The 14,085-nt window shown below is 38.2% G+C and overlaps 1 protein-coding gene across 2 annotated transcripts in view; it reads right to left on the reverse strand.

Annotated features, from left to right (window-relative positions):
* Positions 1-14,085, reverse strand: part of LOC132383848 (cysteine-rich motor neuron 1 protein-like) — a 224,707-nt gene that overhangs the window by 68,659 nt on the left and 141,963 nt on the right. For both annotated transcript variants that reach the window (XM_059955055.1, XM_059955049.1), the window contains one exon: positions 5,522-5,764. In XM_059955055.1, the coding sequence (XP_059811038.1) occupies positions 5,522-5,764 (243 nt within the window). The remainder of the gene's footprint in view (positions 1-5,521; positions 5,765-14,085) is intronic.

Raw genomic sequence — 14,085 nt, forward strand, 5'->3', positions numbered from 1 at the left:
CACCAATTGTATGAGATTTTCCACACTTGCCTATCCTTTTGGAAATATTATAAGAGTCAATGTGATTACTGTCAAGGTCATTTTTAGCTTTCTTGGCAAATGACTTGAGTGTGCAATACTTTTCAAATGCTTCTTTCATCTTCTTGAACTGAGTAATACCAAAAGTAGTTTTTACGGGGGGCTTTTACATAAGTGTTCCTGCAAACTTGATGGTTTCATGGCTTCAATAGACAATGCAGGATTACAAATAAGACTCTTGGTGCCTCGCTGATCTGATGGGAACATAATAAAACCATGCTCCTGCTATGTACCATTGATGTAATATTGATGCACTTTCTGTAGTTTCTGTTCCCTAGCAGGATTAGAATTCAAGGCTACACTGCTTTCACATTCATAGATCATGCTATACCTATTTATCCATCATTAATGGGACTAAATTAAAATAAAACATTAATACAAACTGGGAATGCCTATTGGATGTTGACGATGGCAGTGAGTTGACTAGGTCGGACAGGTCTCATGCCTCAAGTTAGGGTGCTGCTTACTGGCCCCGCCTCCCAAGAATCTTGAATGTCCCCCGGCGACTTCTATTTCCCTAATGTCCCCTTGGGGCACATAACCGCCCCCGTTGGGGATCACTGTATTAAGTGATACACTTATTGTGTAAGAAACTTTGGACCTTTTTCAAGTTGTTCTATATTTATTTTGAACTCAACATGCACACAATCTCCTTTCCTTTAATTATCAATAATTTTTCTGCTCATGAAATTTATTTTCATTGTGGATATTTATTCATCTTATTGCTTCACAATCCTCAATTTATTTTGCTGCTCATCTTTCTTTGATGCTGGTCATGATTTCCTCATCTAACTCCCACTTTTTCACCATCAGACAACACCTTTACCCTCTTTGTCTCTTTCGTTCTTCTTCCAGTCTCCATTCATTTTCATCATTTACTCCGTTTGTTGTTTATTCTCAGGTCCTCTTTTGTTCTTTCTTTCCCTTTTTGAGCGATCACAAAACACAACTATTATTAAAAAAAGGTCTATTTGCTCTGTATTATTTCTGTTCCAAGAGCCCAGCTTTTCCAGGTTCCATCTGCTATTGTTTTAGATTGAAACTGTTTTGTTAAATCATGTTTCTTCCATTGCCTGGGCCAGGTGGTTACTTATGGTTTGATGTGATCATATTCCTGTCTTATTTGGTGGTACTTTGCAACTAAATGAAATGAACTAAGAATGCTACTACAAATATATAAATGAACTTCTGTCACATCCTCTCTAAAATCATTATTAATTTAGAATAAAGCTTTGACTCTGAATTTTCCAATAAGACCTTCTTGGTCTCTATCAATGTAGCATGTAAGTTGCGGAGATCAACATGTGTAAGCCAATGCTACATGCATTTGAGTAGGTGCTGATGGGCCATGGAACTCAGCGATCAGGCACACAGATGCAGAATTATCCATGTATGTGTGAACACACTTTTACTTGTAAGAGGACTGAAGATTAAAAATGAGAATCAAATCTAACAGATGAATGGATTCTCCATAAATCAGAAGTTGAGCACAACAAGAGCCAATTTCCATATATAGTCGGTTCAAAGTTACAGAACAGTCAGCACTCCCAAACATGGATGTCAACATTTCCTCTTAAAGGTCAGTGCATTTATCATGACTTATTTCTCTTCATTTACTCCACTGGATGGTCTTCATCCTCCCTTCAACACTAGTCTCTGTAATGGCTATCATTATATTCCATGGATCTGTGCAACTCATGTTTTTTTATAAGGATGGACTTCAATTGTCAGTATTTGTGGGTTTCCAGAATGGCATAGATTAACTTATTCTTCGACAAAACATAATAGCATTTTCCCACAGCTGCAGTATGAATAAATCTACACATTTTGACTTGCAATTAATTAGAGGACTTGCAAAACTATGCATCATATCAGAGCTGAAATTCTTCATCCCATCAATCTTTGGATGTATTTTACCAATTTGTAATAATGCCCCCTTGGCCATCAATTATGGCTTAATATGAATTATTGCATGTTACTGCTTATACGCATGTGATTATTTCATATTACAAACCAGTAAATGGGTCTACCAATTAGCTTTCTGTATTCCTGCATTTCTTCATACATTATTTCAATATATTTATATTTGGGATTAGTACAGTTAAATCATTATAGATTTCACTTTGCCTATAAATATGCTATGGACAAAGATTAATGAGGGGCTATGAATGCTGGCAACTTCAAGTGATCTTACATGTTGGTACTTTGCACAGAAAAGGCTCAAATGGCTTCATGCTGTAATGGGATGGCAAAAGTGGGGACATTTGGTGACAACACAATACTCAGTTCCATTTGCAAAGCAGCCTGTAGACCAATGCTGCAAAACTGGACTATATTCTGGGTTAGGCACAAGTAGCATCAAACATTAGTGCAACCCAAGTGCAAAGCAATGGCTACTTCTGACAAAAGATTGACCAGCCTCCTCAAAACTCTTTGGAACATTATCACAAATGGATCCCTCACCAGCAACACCTTGCGGAGATTCGCTGACCAGAAACAACTGGATAGTTGTCAGAGGCTGGGTTTCCTATGGCTGGTGACCCACTTCATCACTCGCCAAAGACTTTGTATTATTTTTGAGCCACAAGTCAGGAATGTGGATGAAATGCACCCCATTTGCTCCAATGTTCCAAAACTACAGTACTTACCCAAACTACAGTGCTTATAGACCTCCCATGGAAGTTTTCATGTTTGATTGTTTTACAACATTGAATCAGAGTGTATTTAATTTGGCTTTTTTGACACTGGTCAAAAGAAGAAGGCTCTTTTGGGTCAAAGTGAAAACAGATCTCTGCAAAGTGATCTAATTTAATTACAAATATAAAACACAAAATAATTGATTACATTTGTATTCACCCCTTTCAATATGATGCACCAAATCATCACTGGTGAAGCCAATTGGTTTCAGAAGTCACATAATTGGGTAAATGTAGATCACCGTGTGCAGTCAAGGTGTTTCAATTGTTTGTAGTAAAAATACACCTGGATCTGGAAGGTCCAACTGATGGTGAGACAGTATCCTGGCAAAAACTACATTATGAGGACAAAAGAACACTCCAAGCAACTCCACAAAAAGTCTATTAAAAAGCACAAATCAGGAGATGGATATAAGAAAATCTCCAAGTCACTGAATATGCCTTGGAGTACAGTTAAGTCAATCATCAAGAAATGGAAAAAAGGCACAGGTGTAAATCTGCCTCGAGCAGACAGATCAAAAACTGAGTGACTGAGCATGAAGGGGACGAGTTACAAGGAGGAGTCACAAGCTTCAGTGGCTGAGATGGAAGAGACTGTGCATACAACAACTGTTGCCTGGGTGCTTCAACAATCTCAGCTTTATGGGTGAGTGACAAAGAGAAAGCCACTTTTGAAAAATAATCACATTAAGTCTCGGCTGGTGTTTGCCAGAAGGCATGTGGGAGACTCTGAAGTCAGCTGAAAGAAGGTTCTATGGTCTTTTTGGCCATCACACTAATCGCTCTGTTTGGCATAAACCAAACACCACACATCATCAAAAACACACCATCATTACAATGAAGCATGGAGATGGCTACATCATGTTGTGGGGATGCTTCACTACAGCAGGCCCTGGAAGGCTTGTGAAGGTAGAGGGTAAAATGAGTGCAGTAAGAAACAGGGAAATCCTGGAGGAAAACCTGAAGCAGTCTGCAGGAGAGTTGCCACTTGGGATATTTGTCTTCCAGCAAGACAATGACCTCAAGCATAAAGCCAAAGCTTTATGGCTTAAAAACAGCAAAGTTAGTATCCTGGAGTGGCCAAATCTGAGTCCAGTCCACAATCCAATTCAGAGTTTGTGGCTGGACTTGAAAAGGGCTGTTCATTCATGAACCTCATGCAATCTGATAGAGCTTGAGCAGTTTTGTAAAGAAGAATGGTGAAAAATTGGAGTGTCCAGGTGCACAAAGCTGATAGAGACCTATCCTCACAGAATCAAGGTTGTAATTGCTGCCAAAGGTGCATCTACTAAACACTGACTTGAAAGGGGTGAGTAATTATGCAATCAATTATTTTGTGTTCAATAATTGTAATAAATTTAGACCAATTTGTAGGAAATTTGTTTTCACTTTGACACGAAAGAATCTTTACTATTACTTAGTGGTAAAAAAGCCAAATTAAATCCATTGTGATTCAACGTTGTAAAACAATAAAACATGAAAACTTCCGGGGGGGGGGGAGTAAATTCTTTTTATAGGCACTGTAAATAGTCTGCTTAAGTGGTATTTGACTTCTTGATGTTTTGACTTCCAAACGTTTGACTTTCATCACCCAGGACTAAGGTAGCAGCATCTGTCCAAGCCACAGAACTTCTCAGCTTGGAGATGTTACACTGTCACTGGAATTCAGTCCCAGAGCACTGTGGAAGAGCCTATGCCCCAATGACTCCAATGATTTAGAAAGCTAACTAACCACTGCCTTTGCAAACACAATTAGGAACAAATTAGTAAACATTCATAGTGACAGCCCAAGAACAGCAGAGCCACAACAAAAGAAGTTGAAGACGAATCAAGCTTCATGGGAAGTCAGTGGCAATAAAACACCAATGCCTTAGCATACAATGTACTGAGTACAGCTTAATGGGGTGTGAACCCCATACCATGATCTTGTTTCAACCTAAAATAACCTGCATCCTTAATATGTTGATCTTATCTGACTCCACAGTATCCAGGCAAATTGCACAACATATTCTGATTTGTTGTGGCAATGGAAAATTATTTGGACTGTATGACCAATTTAGATGTGTGAAATTTAAGTTTTGGCCACTGTAATTACATTTGTTACTATGTATATAACCTATACAAAGAGATAACAAGATGCCGTAAGTCAATTAGTCACATCACAGAGTTTTGATCTTATAAATAGCAACAAATAAACCTGCATTGGCATGAAATAGCACTGGACGAGATCAGAGTTACCACTTGAAAACAGCTGACACAGCTCTTTCACCACTTGAACATTACCCTCTAAAAAGGTTATGGTAGAGTAGTTTTAGTGGATTAGTTAGATTGGCGAGTATGTGGTATGCTGGAGACAAAGAAAGACAAATGAAAAATAATGAAAAGTGCACTTAATTTCAAATGAGAGATTTCAATAGCTACTATAAATACCTTCTTGTTGCTATTGCTTATTATGGGAACAGCATTGTGGAGCTAAACGCATGTAGTTATTCTAGATATCTTGGCATGGTTGACTAAGAGGAATCAGGGTACTAGATGGATGAACAATCATGGGCTGAAGGGCTTTAAAGTTTAGTTTTCTTCAAACATAATAAATGTACAGCACAAAGAGAAAAAAATGGGCCCTTCAGATATTGTAAGTTAATCACCAGTACGTGTCATTGCCTTAAACTATAGCACAGCGCAATTTTATAGCAGATGGATTAGTTCAATTTTAACTACAGTAACTTGTATAAAAAGAAATATACCTGGTCTGCATTCGTACACGTCACAGCACTCTCCTGGTATTCCTGTTGCTTCCGAAAGCAGAAACTGCTGGTGACCAAAAGGACAGTCCTTTTCTTTGCAGGGTTCCTTATTACACTGGCAGACACTAGGTGTTGGGCAGCACTGTCCTGGTGGTGTGTATCCTTTGACAAGTACTGAATCCTCAGGGCAAAGAGGTTCAAATTGCACTGGGCAGTGCTCAGTAGAACAGTCCAATTCTTCCCCTAAATAATGGGAAAAAAACAATACCAGATGATTAATCTTACTGAATTGTAATGCAATTGCAATATGCAATATCAATTTTAATACTGGGTTATAATATTTTCACTAATTTAGATTGAGATAATCAAGCTTGATAAAAAGACAATAAACTTTGGTATTAATATTGAGGGCCAGAGACGTGTACAACTGAAAGTAGAGTAATATTCCTTCCAAATGCCATTTGTATTATATCTATGATGCTGGAAATATCAGCCCAGACTCATAGTTTTGTAAGAATCAAGGGCACATAAATATCTATCTTAGGTGTAAAAATCTCTAGGCCACCTTTTAGTTGAGCTGGGAGCAGAGAGTACAAGTCTACCAGAAGTTCAATATGCACAACCACAGTTAAATTTTAGATATTAGGGATTTTTATAGCTAAACAATTTTGGAGAGAGCTGGCCACAATTCAAAATCTGGACATATGGAACTAACGTTGCGTAGAGAACTCAGCAATGGTGTATGGGAGACAGTACACCATTCTAAGTTTCTCTGATTTGTAGAGACAGAAGCTCAAGTAAGGAAACTGTTAGGGAACATATTGTACATTCTTGAAAAGATTTGCATCTTAAATCCATTTGAATCTTGAGCTCCAACACTGCCCCAAAGTAACATTCCTGCAATAGTTGAAAAGTCTTGTGACATTATCAATTGACAATGCTCTCTGAAGTGCAAAAGCCAGCTATATTTTTAGAAATTTTGGGAGTCTTGTGAAGATTGTATTAAATGATTTGCTTGTCTGAATAGTAAAATGTTATTCCTTCAGCTGAAGATGATGATCAAATTAAAGGGTGAAAAGTTTTACATCTACACAAACACAGACATTGCAATTTTTAAAATCTACAAGCAATATACTGTACACCCAGTGGCCAGTTTGTAGGGTGCACTTTATCTGCTTGATAATGCAAATATTTAATCAATTATTGCAGCACCTCAATACGTAAAAGCATGTAGACATGGTCAAGAGGTTCAGTTGCTGTTCAGATCAAACATCAGAACGTGGAACAAATATTACAAACAAGTAAGATGCAGAGTGTTCAATCACAGCAGCTTCTACGGAGCTAACCAAAGGTGTTATTGCCCTTTTTAAACGTACTTTTTTTAAGATCGCAAAACCCTGCTGGACACGATGAACTTAAAGTACTGCAGCTCTGCTCCATCAGAGAGTTGCTCATTGGCGGAGAAACTGCAGGAGCTGGACTTGGTATGGATCATGCTGTTGTCTGCATTAGAAGGGCACTGGAGGAATTGGAGTGTGGAGGCAGTGTGCAGTCTAACAGCAACTGACTGTCTTAGTCGCTTTTCTTGTGATCGCAAGACCCTGTTGGATATTGTTAAAATGGAATGCTGCAAGTACGATTCAGTGATTTATTTGCATTTGGGAGGGACAGGTGGCAGGGGAGCTGCGTAGCCTTGGCTATAACAAGGACTAGGCCTCAAGCCAGGATGTTGCCTGCTAACAGCCGCACAGAAACACCATGCAAATTCTGGACCAAGCTTTGTTCTAGATAGCTTGTCGGCAAATGAGGAGAAAGATCCAACAACCTCAGTCAGGGTATGGGTGGAAGGGAACATCATGAAAACAGAGGTCAAGGCAAGAGTGGCTGACCCAAAAGACGAAACAACCCAAATAGTGGTGTTCCCTGCTCTCCACATTGGGGAGAAGTGTTATTTGCACATTAACAATATAAATAGAAAATGCTGGAAAACTTCAGCAGATCAAGCAGCATCCATGGAAAGACAAATAGTCAACACTGCAGGTAAAAGTCCTTTCATCAAAACTGGAAGAGAGAGAAGCAAGTTAGTCTAGGTAGCAGAGCAGATGGTGGAGAGGTAGTTGTGGAGGATGATAACTGAAACAAAGGTACTTTCTGTGAAATGATGTGGCCACTTAAAGACTATTAAGCTCCCCTGTCTGTATAATATGTTGCTAACATTGGAAGGTCTGTGCAAAGTACAGTTTGATTTTAATGTAAATATTGCTATTCTGAGAGAATGCGATAGCAGGTACATCTCAGAGCAATATGATGTAACAAAATTAACACCTATATTTAGGAACACTGCACAGGCGTTTCCATTCCATGTGTGGAAAGTATAAAACTCAAGTGGATTTGCAACCATGAAGGACTTGTTCAATTCCTAGAGAGTTCAAAATGGATATCAACGCAATCGTATTTCAGTCTAAAAATAACAAAAATAATTGGCATTCTCAGTATCAAGTTCAAGCCAATATCTTTCTAAAAGTCTTAGTAATCTTATATTAAAAACATTGATAAATATGATAAATACACACAATTACAACTTCTCGTGCTGTACAGCTCCATAACTGGGATGAGAGTCAACATAGGAAGGCTGTTTGTAATAATTGAGTGAGTGAATAGCACACATCCTTGGGATTAAAGGAACAGCAACATTTAAAAGTAAATTAATTTTAGAATATATTTAAAGAATAAAATATATTTGATTCTATAAAATACCAGTCTGCTGTTACACTGGACATGTACTTGCAAGTACATGTTCAGCTGCTGGTAGTTAAGTTGCAGAGACAAAGTGGACTGGCTTGTTAATACTTAGGTTAATACACAATTACACAACTATACATTTGATTTAAAAGTATCCAGATCAGACTTAACTCAATAGTTTGTCAAGAGGTAGTATACTATGCCTCAACATTTAAAATGAGTAATGGCAGGTTATATCAATATTTGTATCATTCATTTCATTCCATTTGCTTAAAACACAGACTAATGAATGAAGGTTATGAGAACCACTGGCAATATCTTTCTCAATGATTACATCCATCTTAAGACATTAATTATTTTAGATGATCTTTTTCTAACCTCTTGCTATACTGTAGCCATAGTTTAATGGGAGAACAGCTCAATACTCAGGAGCTTATTCAGATTAAACTGTATTAACATCTGTGGCCTTTGTTAGTTAATCAAGAGCAAGTGATGAGGTTTGAGTATCCTAGAAACTGCTGATATCCTGGGAATTTCACGTACAAGTCTCAATAGCGTTTACAAAGAATGGTGCAACAAAACAAAAAACATCCAGTGAGCAGTCTTTCTGAGGGTGAAAGTGCCTTGTTAATGAGAAAAATCAGAGGAGAATGGCCAGAGTAATTCAAATAACTACATGTTGCAACAGTGGTGTGCAGAAGAGCATCTCTGAATGCACAACACGTCCATCATTGAAGTAGACAGGCTACAGTAGTGAAAGATCACAAGCATAAACTCAGCGGCCACTTTATCAGGTACATCCTGTATGCTTAGGTGTTGTCTAGGTACTCTATAGCCAGAGCGGCGAGCAAATGAGATTCTGTCTGCTGGTGTGGTGGTATGTAAATTGCAGTGAGTCAGAGCCCTTGGTCAGGCAGCAATTAGTTCTAGCCATGACCAACCCCTTGATACTCTTCATCATGATAGGTGTGAGTGCTATTGGATATCGAAGTCATGAAAGGTCCATGGCTGTTTCCGCACAAATGCTACCTGTTCTGTTGAGTATTGCTACTGTTCTTAACTGTTATTATAAGCATCAATTGAATACATATTGTTTAAAATGAAAAGACAAAAAAAGAAAAATGCACAGACTGTTTGAATTTCTTTTCCTCTGTTGCATATAATTTTCTTTTTTAACATAATATAATTAAGATTAGATGACTGGTGTCCAGCTAGTCTGCCATGGCAACCTTACTATATTTCTTTCTGCCTCTAATTTTACAGGATGAGGCTGATGTGCTGGTAAGATAGTGATTCTTCATCTGGAGTCCTGACCTCCTAAATGGCATTCATTTGGGGTCAGTGAAGCTTGGATCCCAGCGATTGTTAACTTTGACACCATTCCTCCTTGGGATCTTATGCTAATAGGGATCTGTGGGTAGCTAGTAAATAAGGAAGGCCAAATACAATAAGAGATTAGAAACCTTTTTCTATAAATACTCCAACTGAACAGCACTGCAGCATAATAAATTCTTTCACTGAATGAACATTTTATGTTGACTCCACCTCAAAGGCCAATGATTGGGCCAACTCTGGCAATCAGAACAATTTCAGAAGCTATATACAGTATGCTGACAGATTTCAACAATGGAGTAAAACCGCACCAGAACAATTTCTGAAGCTAAATATACAGACTGATTTTCAATAACCTGGAGCAAAACTCGCAGCACAAGTTCAAACATTGCAATTTTCTTCTGCAAGATAAAAATGCACAATATTGAATTTGTAGCTATTTGGCAAGCTTCCAACTCAAATCGCACTTAGAAGTAGTTGATATGGTTTCTGAGAGCCAAACTGATGCAGATTTGGAAAATATAAAAGTAACAAATGGTTCAGAAGGTAGGTGATGAGAATTTAACCCATATTCATTACAGACCACTGTTTACAGTATTTGTAGTGTCTAACGTATAGGGCCTTACAAAGCAATTTCTTCTGGACTGTCAAATTCCTCTAGTATGTGTACCATAGCAACAACATTTCTGATCCCAGCATATAAAATAGTTCCGTAGCCTGAACAATCATTTGACAAGTTTGGGAAGAGAAGCTTTTTCTCTCTTTTTAAAAAATCAGTTTCAGCTCAGATAAAGATCCCCTGTGAAGCTGCATTCAAATCTGTGATTTCCATCCCCACAATCCTTCCACACCTCCCCCAGACCCCCACCAACTTTCACCAGTTCATCTCCCACATCACCCTGTATGCTTAAAATAGATTTACAGTTCCTTTTATTTGACCTTATTAATTTTGGGGCTATAAATTGTTCTAATTAAACAACAAGGTGAACAGTTAGAAACTTCATGAAGCAGGGTTATAATAGTCATTTTATGAGTGAGTGAAAAAAAAACTTTGCTGTTTCGAAATAAGTACAATCTATGAAGGAAGTGGTCTGCAACTTTGACATGACATCTGCTAACCAGCAAACACGCTTCAGCATACAAGTTGCTTTTGCCTGCATAAGGTACACAATGCGCCTATTGATAAATCCCCTGCTTTGACTAGCATTATGCTTAGAATGTGTAAAGCATCTGTCCTGAACTCAGGCCAAAGCAGGCCCTGCTTTCTTTAGTGAGCTGGTTATCAAATTCAAATTCAAAAGCCCAACCAAATTCAACATATTCATAAAGTGAAATCTCAGAGGGCAACCCAACAATCCAGCATCAGTAACATATAGAGGGTCTTGACCTTACTCCAATTTTAGCAGTTGTACAGGGAAGTGCAGCTTTCAGCATTGGCACACTTTCCAATTTTTAACCACTTTTAATTAAAAAAAAAGTCTAAATATTGATCTCACTCAAAGTGGGGAAAAAAGAAGGGGATTTTTAAGAAACAAAAAAAAAATGACCGTTCTTTACAAATATTTTTGCACTCAACATGAATTTAGGGCCAAGGCATAATTTTCCGTTAAACCAGTGAACAATATTTTAGCAGAATGCTGTAAAGCAGACATATCCAAACTGCGGCGCCCAAGGTTGGCAATCTGCCTCTTGAAGCTTGAGTAATTGAGTCCAATTTATGCGCATTATTTGCTACATTTAATCTGCCTGAATTTTTTTAGCCAGAAGCTTATAATAGACTATTTCTCAAATATCACTGAAACAAAACACCAGGGTAAACAATTAACCATTGAACAACACCTGTAACACAGTATAAATGTTCAGATTCAGGCACTTGACCTGAAAAGTCATCAATTCCTAACCACCACCCCCCACACACACCCCCCCTTAATCCCAAGTTCTTTCAGTAGACTGTTACTCCAGATTTCTGCAGCTGCATTTTCTTGTGCCTCCACAGTATAAATGCAACTGTTTTGTGATCAATAGAACAATAGTTTTAAAACCACATTTTGAAGAACATTCTATATATTAATTTAGTAAATTAATGACATTATGTCACAGAAGTGAGAACAATACAATGTTCTTCCTCTGATGTGGGTCAAGTTAGCTGGAGTTGTGATGGACAATTATCAGACGTATGTAAAAGGCCAGAATTTTTTATTACCGTGCTAATCTGTGAAAGAGTTCACAAACAATAATAATAAAACGTATTTATTAAGACCAGCCATCTAGCGAGGTATAAAAGGATGGCAAAACTTTCAGATCTGGAAAGAAAGAAGGAAAGATTATCTGATTGCTATTTACCCAAGTACAGAGATAATGATCAGATCCTCACAGACAATGTTACGCTTTGGCAAACATTTCCAGGAACATGATTTATATTCTTCACATTTGTGGAAGTCTTTGCCTTTCCCTATCTCCAACAATCTCCCTCAGCTCAAAACATTGACTATTTATTTCCTTTCACTGGCACTGCCTAACCTGATGAGTTCCTCCATTACTTTCATTTCTTTGTGTGTTTTGCTCCAGATTTCTTGCACCTGCAGTCATTTTTGTAGATCTCCCAGTCTCCTTCCACTGCTACTTTCGAGCCCCTGACTGCCTGTATGTGGATACCTGAATTAGACATTCAGTGTCAGGGAAGCACAGTCATCAGCTAAGTTCCAAGTTCTTGTCAGCTACTCCAGACTCTCTCCAGCTACTGACATCTGTTGAACTGGACCATTTCCAACTCAGTGTTCCATCTGCCAAAGAACTGAGCTTCCATCAGTTCTTTTTCCTTCTCCAAATTAACTATTATTTCCACCTGGTGATATTGTAAAACCCTCATACACACCCTAATCAAATTCACAATGTATTGCATTTAATTCACACCTGAATGACTGTTGAAAGCGCCCTCTCTGAATATATAACGGCTTGGTATGGCAACTGGTCTTCTGGTGACCATAAGAAAGTGCAGAGAGTTGTGGTCTCAGTTCCGTACATCACAGAAACCAGCTCCACCCCATGGACTCGCTACCTCAGTTAAGCAGCCGGCATAATCAAAGACATCACCCAGCCTGGACATTCTCTCCTCGCCCCTCTTCCACTGGGCAGAACCTACCACTAGGCTCAAGGACAGATTCTAGCCCACTGTTATAAGACTATTAAGTAGCTCCTAGTATGATAAGATGGGCCACTGATCTCATAACCTCATTATGATCTTGCACCTCATTGTTTACATGCACTGCACTTTCTTTGTAGCTATTACACATTATTCTGCATTGTCATTGTTTTTGTTTCACCTTGATGCATTTTGCTATGATTTCATCTGCCTGAACAGTATGCAAGACAAGCTTTTCACTGTACCTCAGAATATGTGACAAAAATAAATTAAAACCAATTCTAAAACTGCAGCCCTTTTAAAGTTCTGATAACCACATATTTTCCAAACTATGTCACACTTCTGCGTCACCCAGATCTATATCAGCTCCTAGAACGGTAGCTGAAGCTTATTATCTTTTTTCATTTTTAAAAACCTCTTAAAATTATAACTGCCTATATAGAAACTCTCCCATTACCATAAGCTCCACTATCTGCCCAATACTATCCCCAATTTCACAACTCTATTATCTTAGTCCTTTCCCTGCCTTCTTTTCACCGAAGTAACTTTGTGAAGTCTCTTCACTCAATCCCAGTCTACTCATTAACACCTCCCCCCCCACACACCACTGTTTTACCAAGCTTTTTAGTTACCTCTCTAAAAAAAAGCCCCATCCATCCTTGGGCCAGGCATTCATTTTTATCCCGAACCATTGGCCCATTTAGGGATACTTTTAGGCATGGAAATCGCTATATAAGCGGAAACCATTGCTACCCAAATTGAAAAGTAGTTGTTTCATTTAATGGTGCTTTTTTTTTACTACGTCCTGAATGTGAGAAAATTAAGGTGAATGGAATCACATCTAACAAATTAGCTGAATTGTTTGTCCTTGTGCATGAAGAAATCAATAATTACTGAACATACGATTACTAATTTAAAATGCTGAACAAGATTGTGAGCTGGTGGGCCTTTTCCAGTGCTGTTCTGTTCTACGTTCTCTGATCTAAGTCTTCAAGACTTATTTTCTCTGACAATATAATGATTCTTCTCATCACTGCCATTAGAGAATGAGTGAGATGTTCCTTGGAAATAGAGTCTGAGGTTGAACTGATAAGATCAATCCATCCCACTAATGATGCTGCATTTTGTGAAGTTGGTTTACTGAAGAAGATTACACGTCACTTATACACACACCAAGTATATTCAGTGTTCTCAGAACCCAAAAATTGGGGTTCAATAGATTATAGCATCGTTGAGCAGGTTGAATCTTCCAATATGATTGTGACTGGAATGATCTTAAGCTCTACTTCCCAGTGCTCTTTCCCACATACAACAAAAATATCCACAACTTTCACTGACTGTTTTATAT

Source organism: Hypanus sabinus, chromosome 2, assembly GCF_030144855.1.
Source record: "Hypanus sabinus isolate sHypSab1 chromosome 2, sHypSab1.hap1, whole genome shotgun sequence".
Classification (NCBI taxonomy): domain Eukaryota; kingdom Metazoa; phylum Chordata; class Chondrichthyes; order Myliobatiformes; family Dasyatidae; genus Hypanus; species Hypanus sabinus.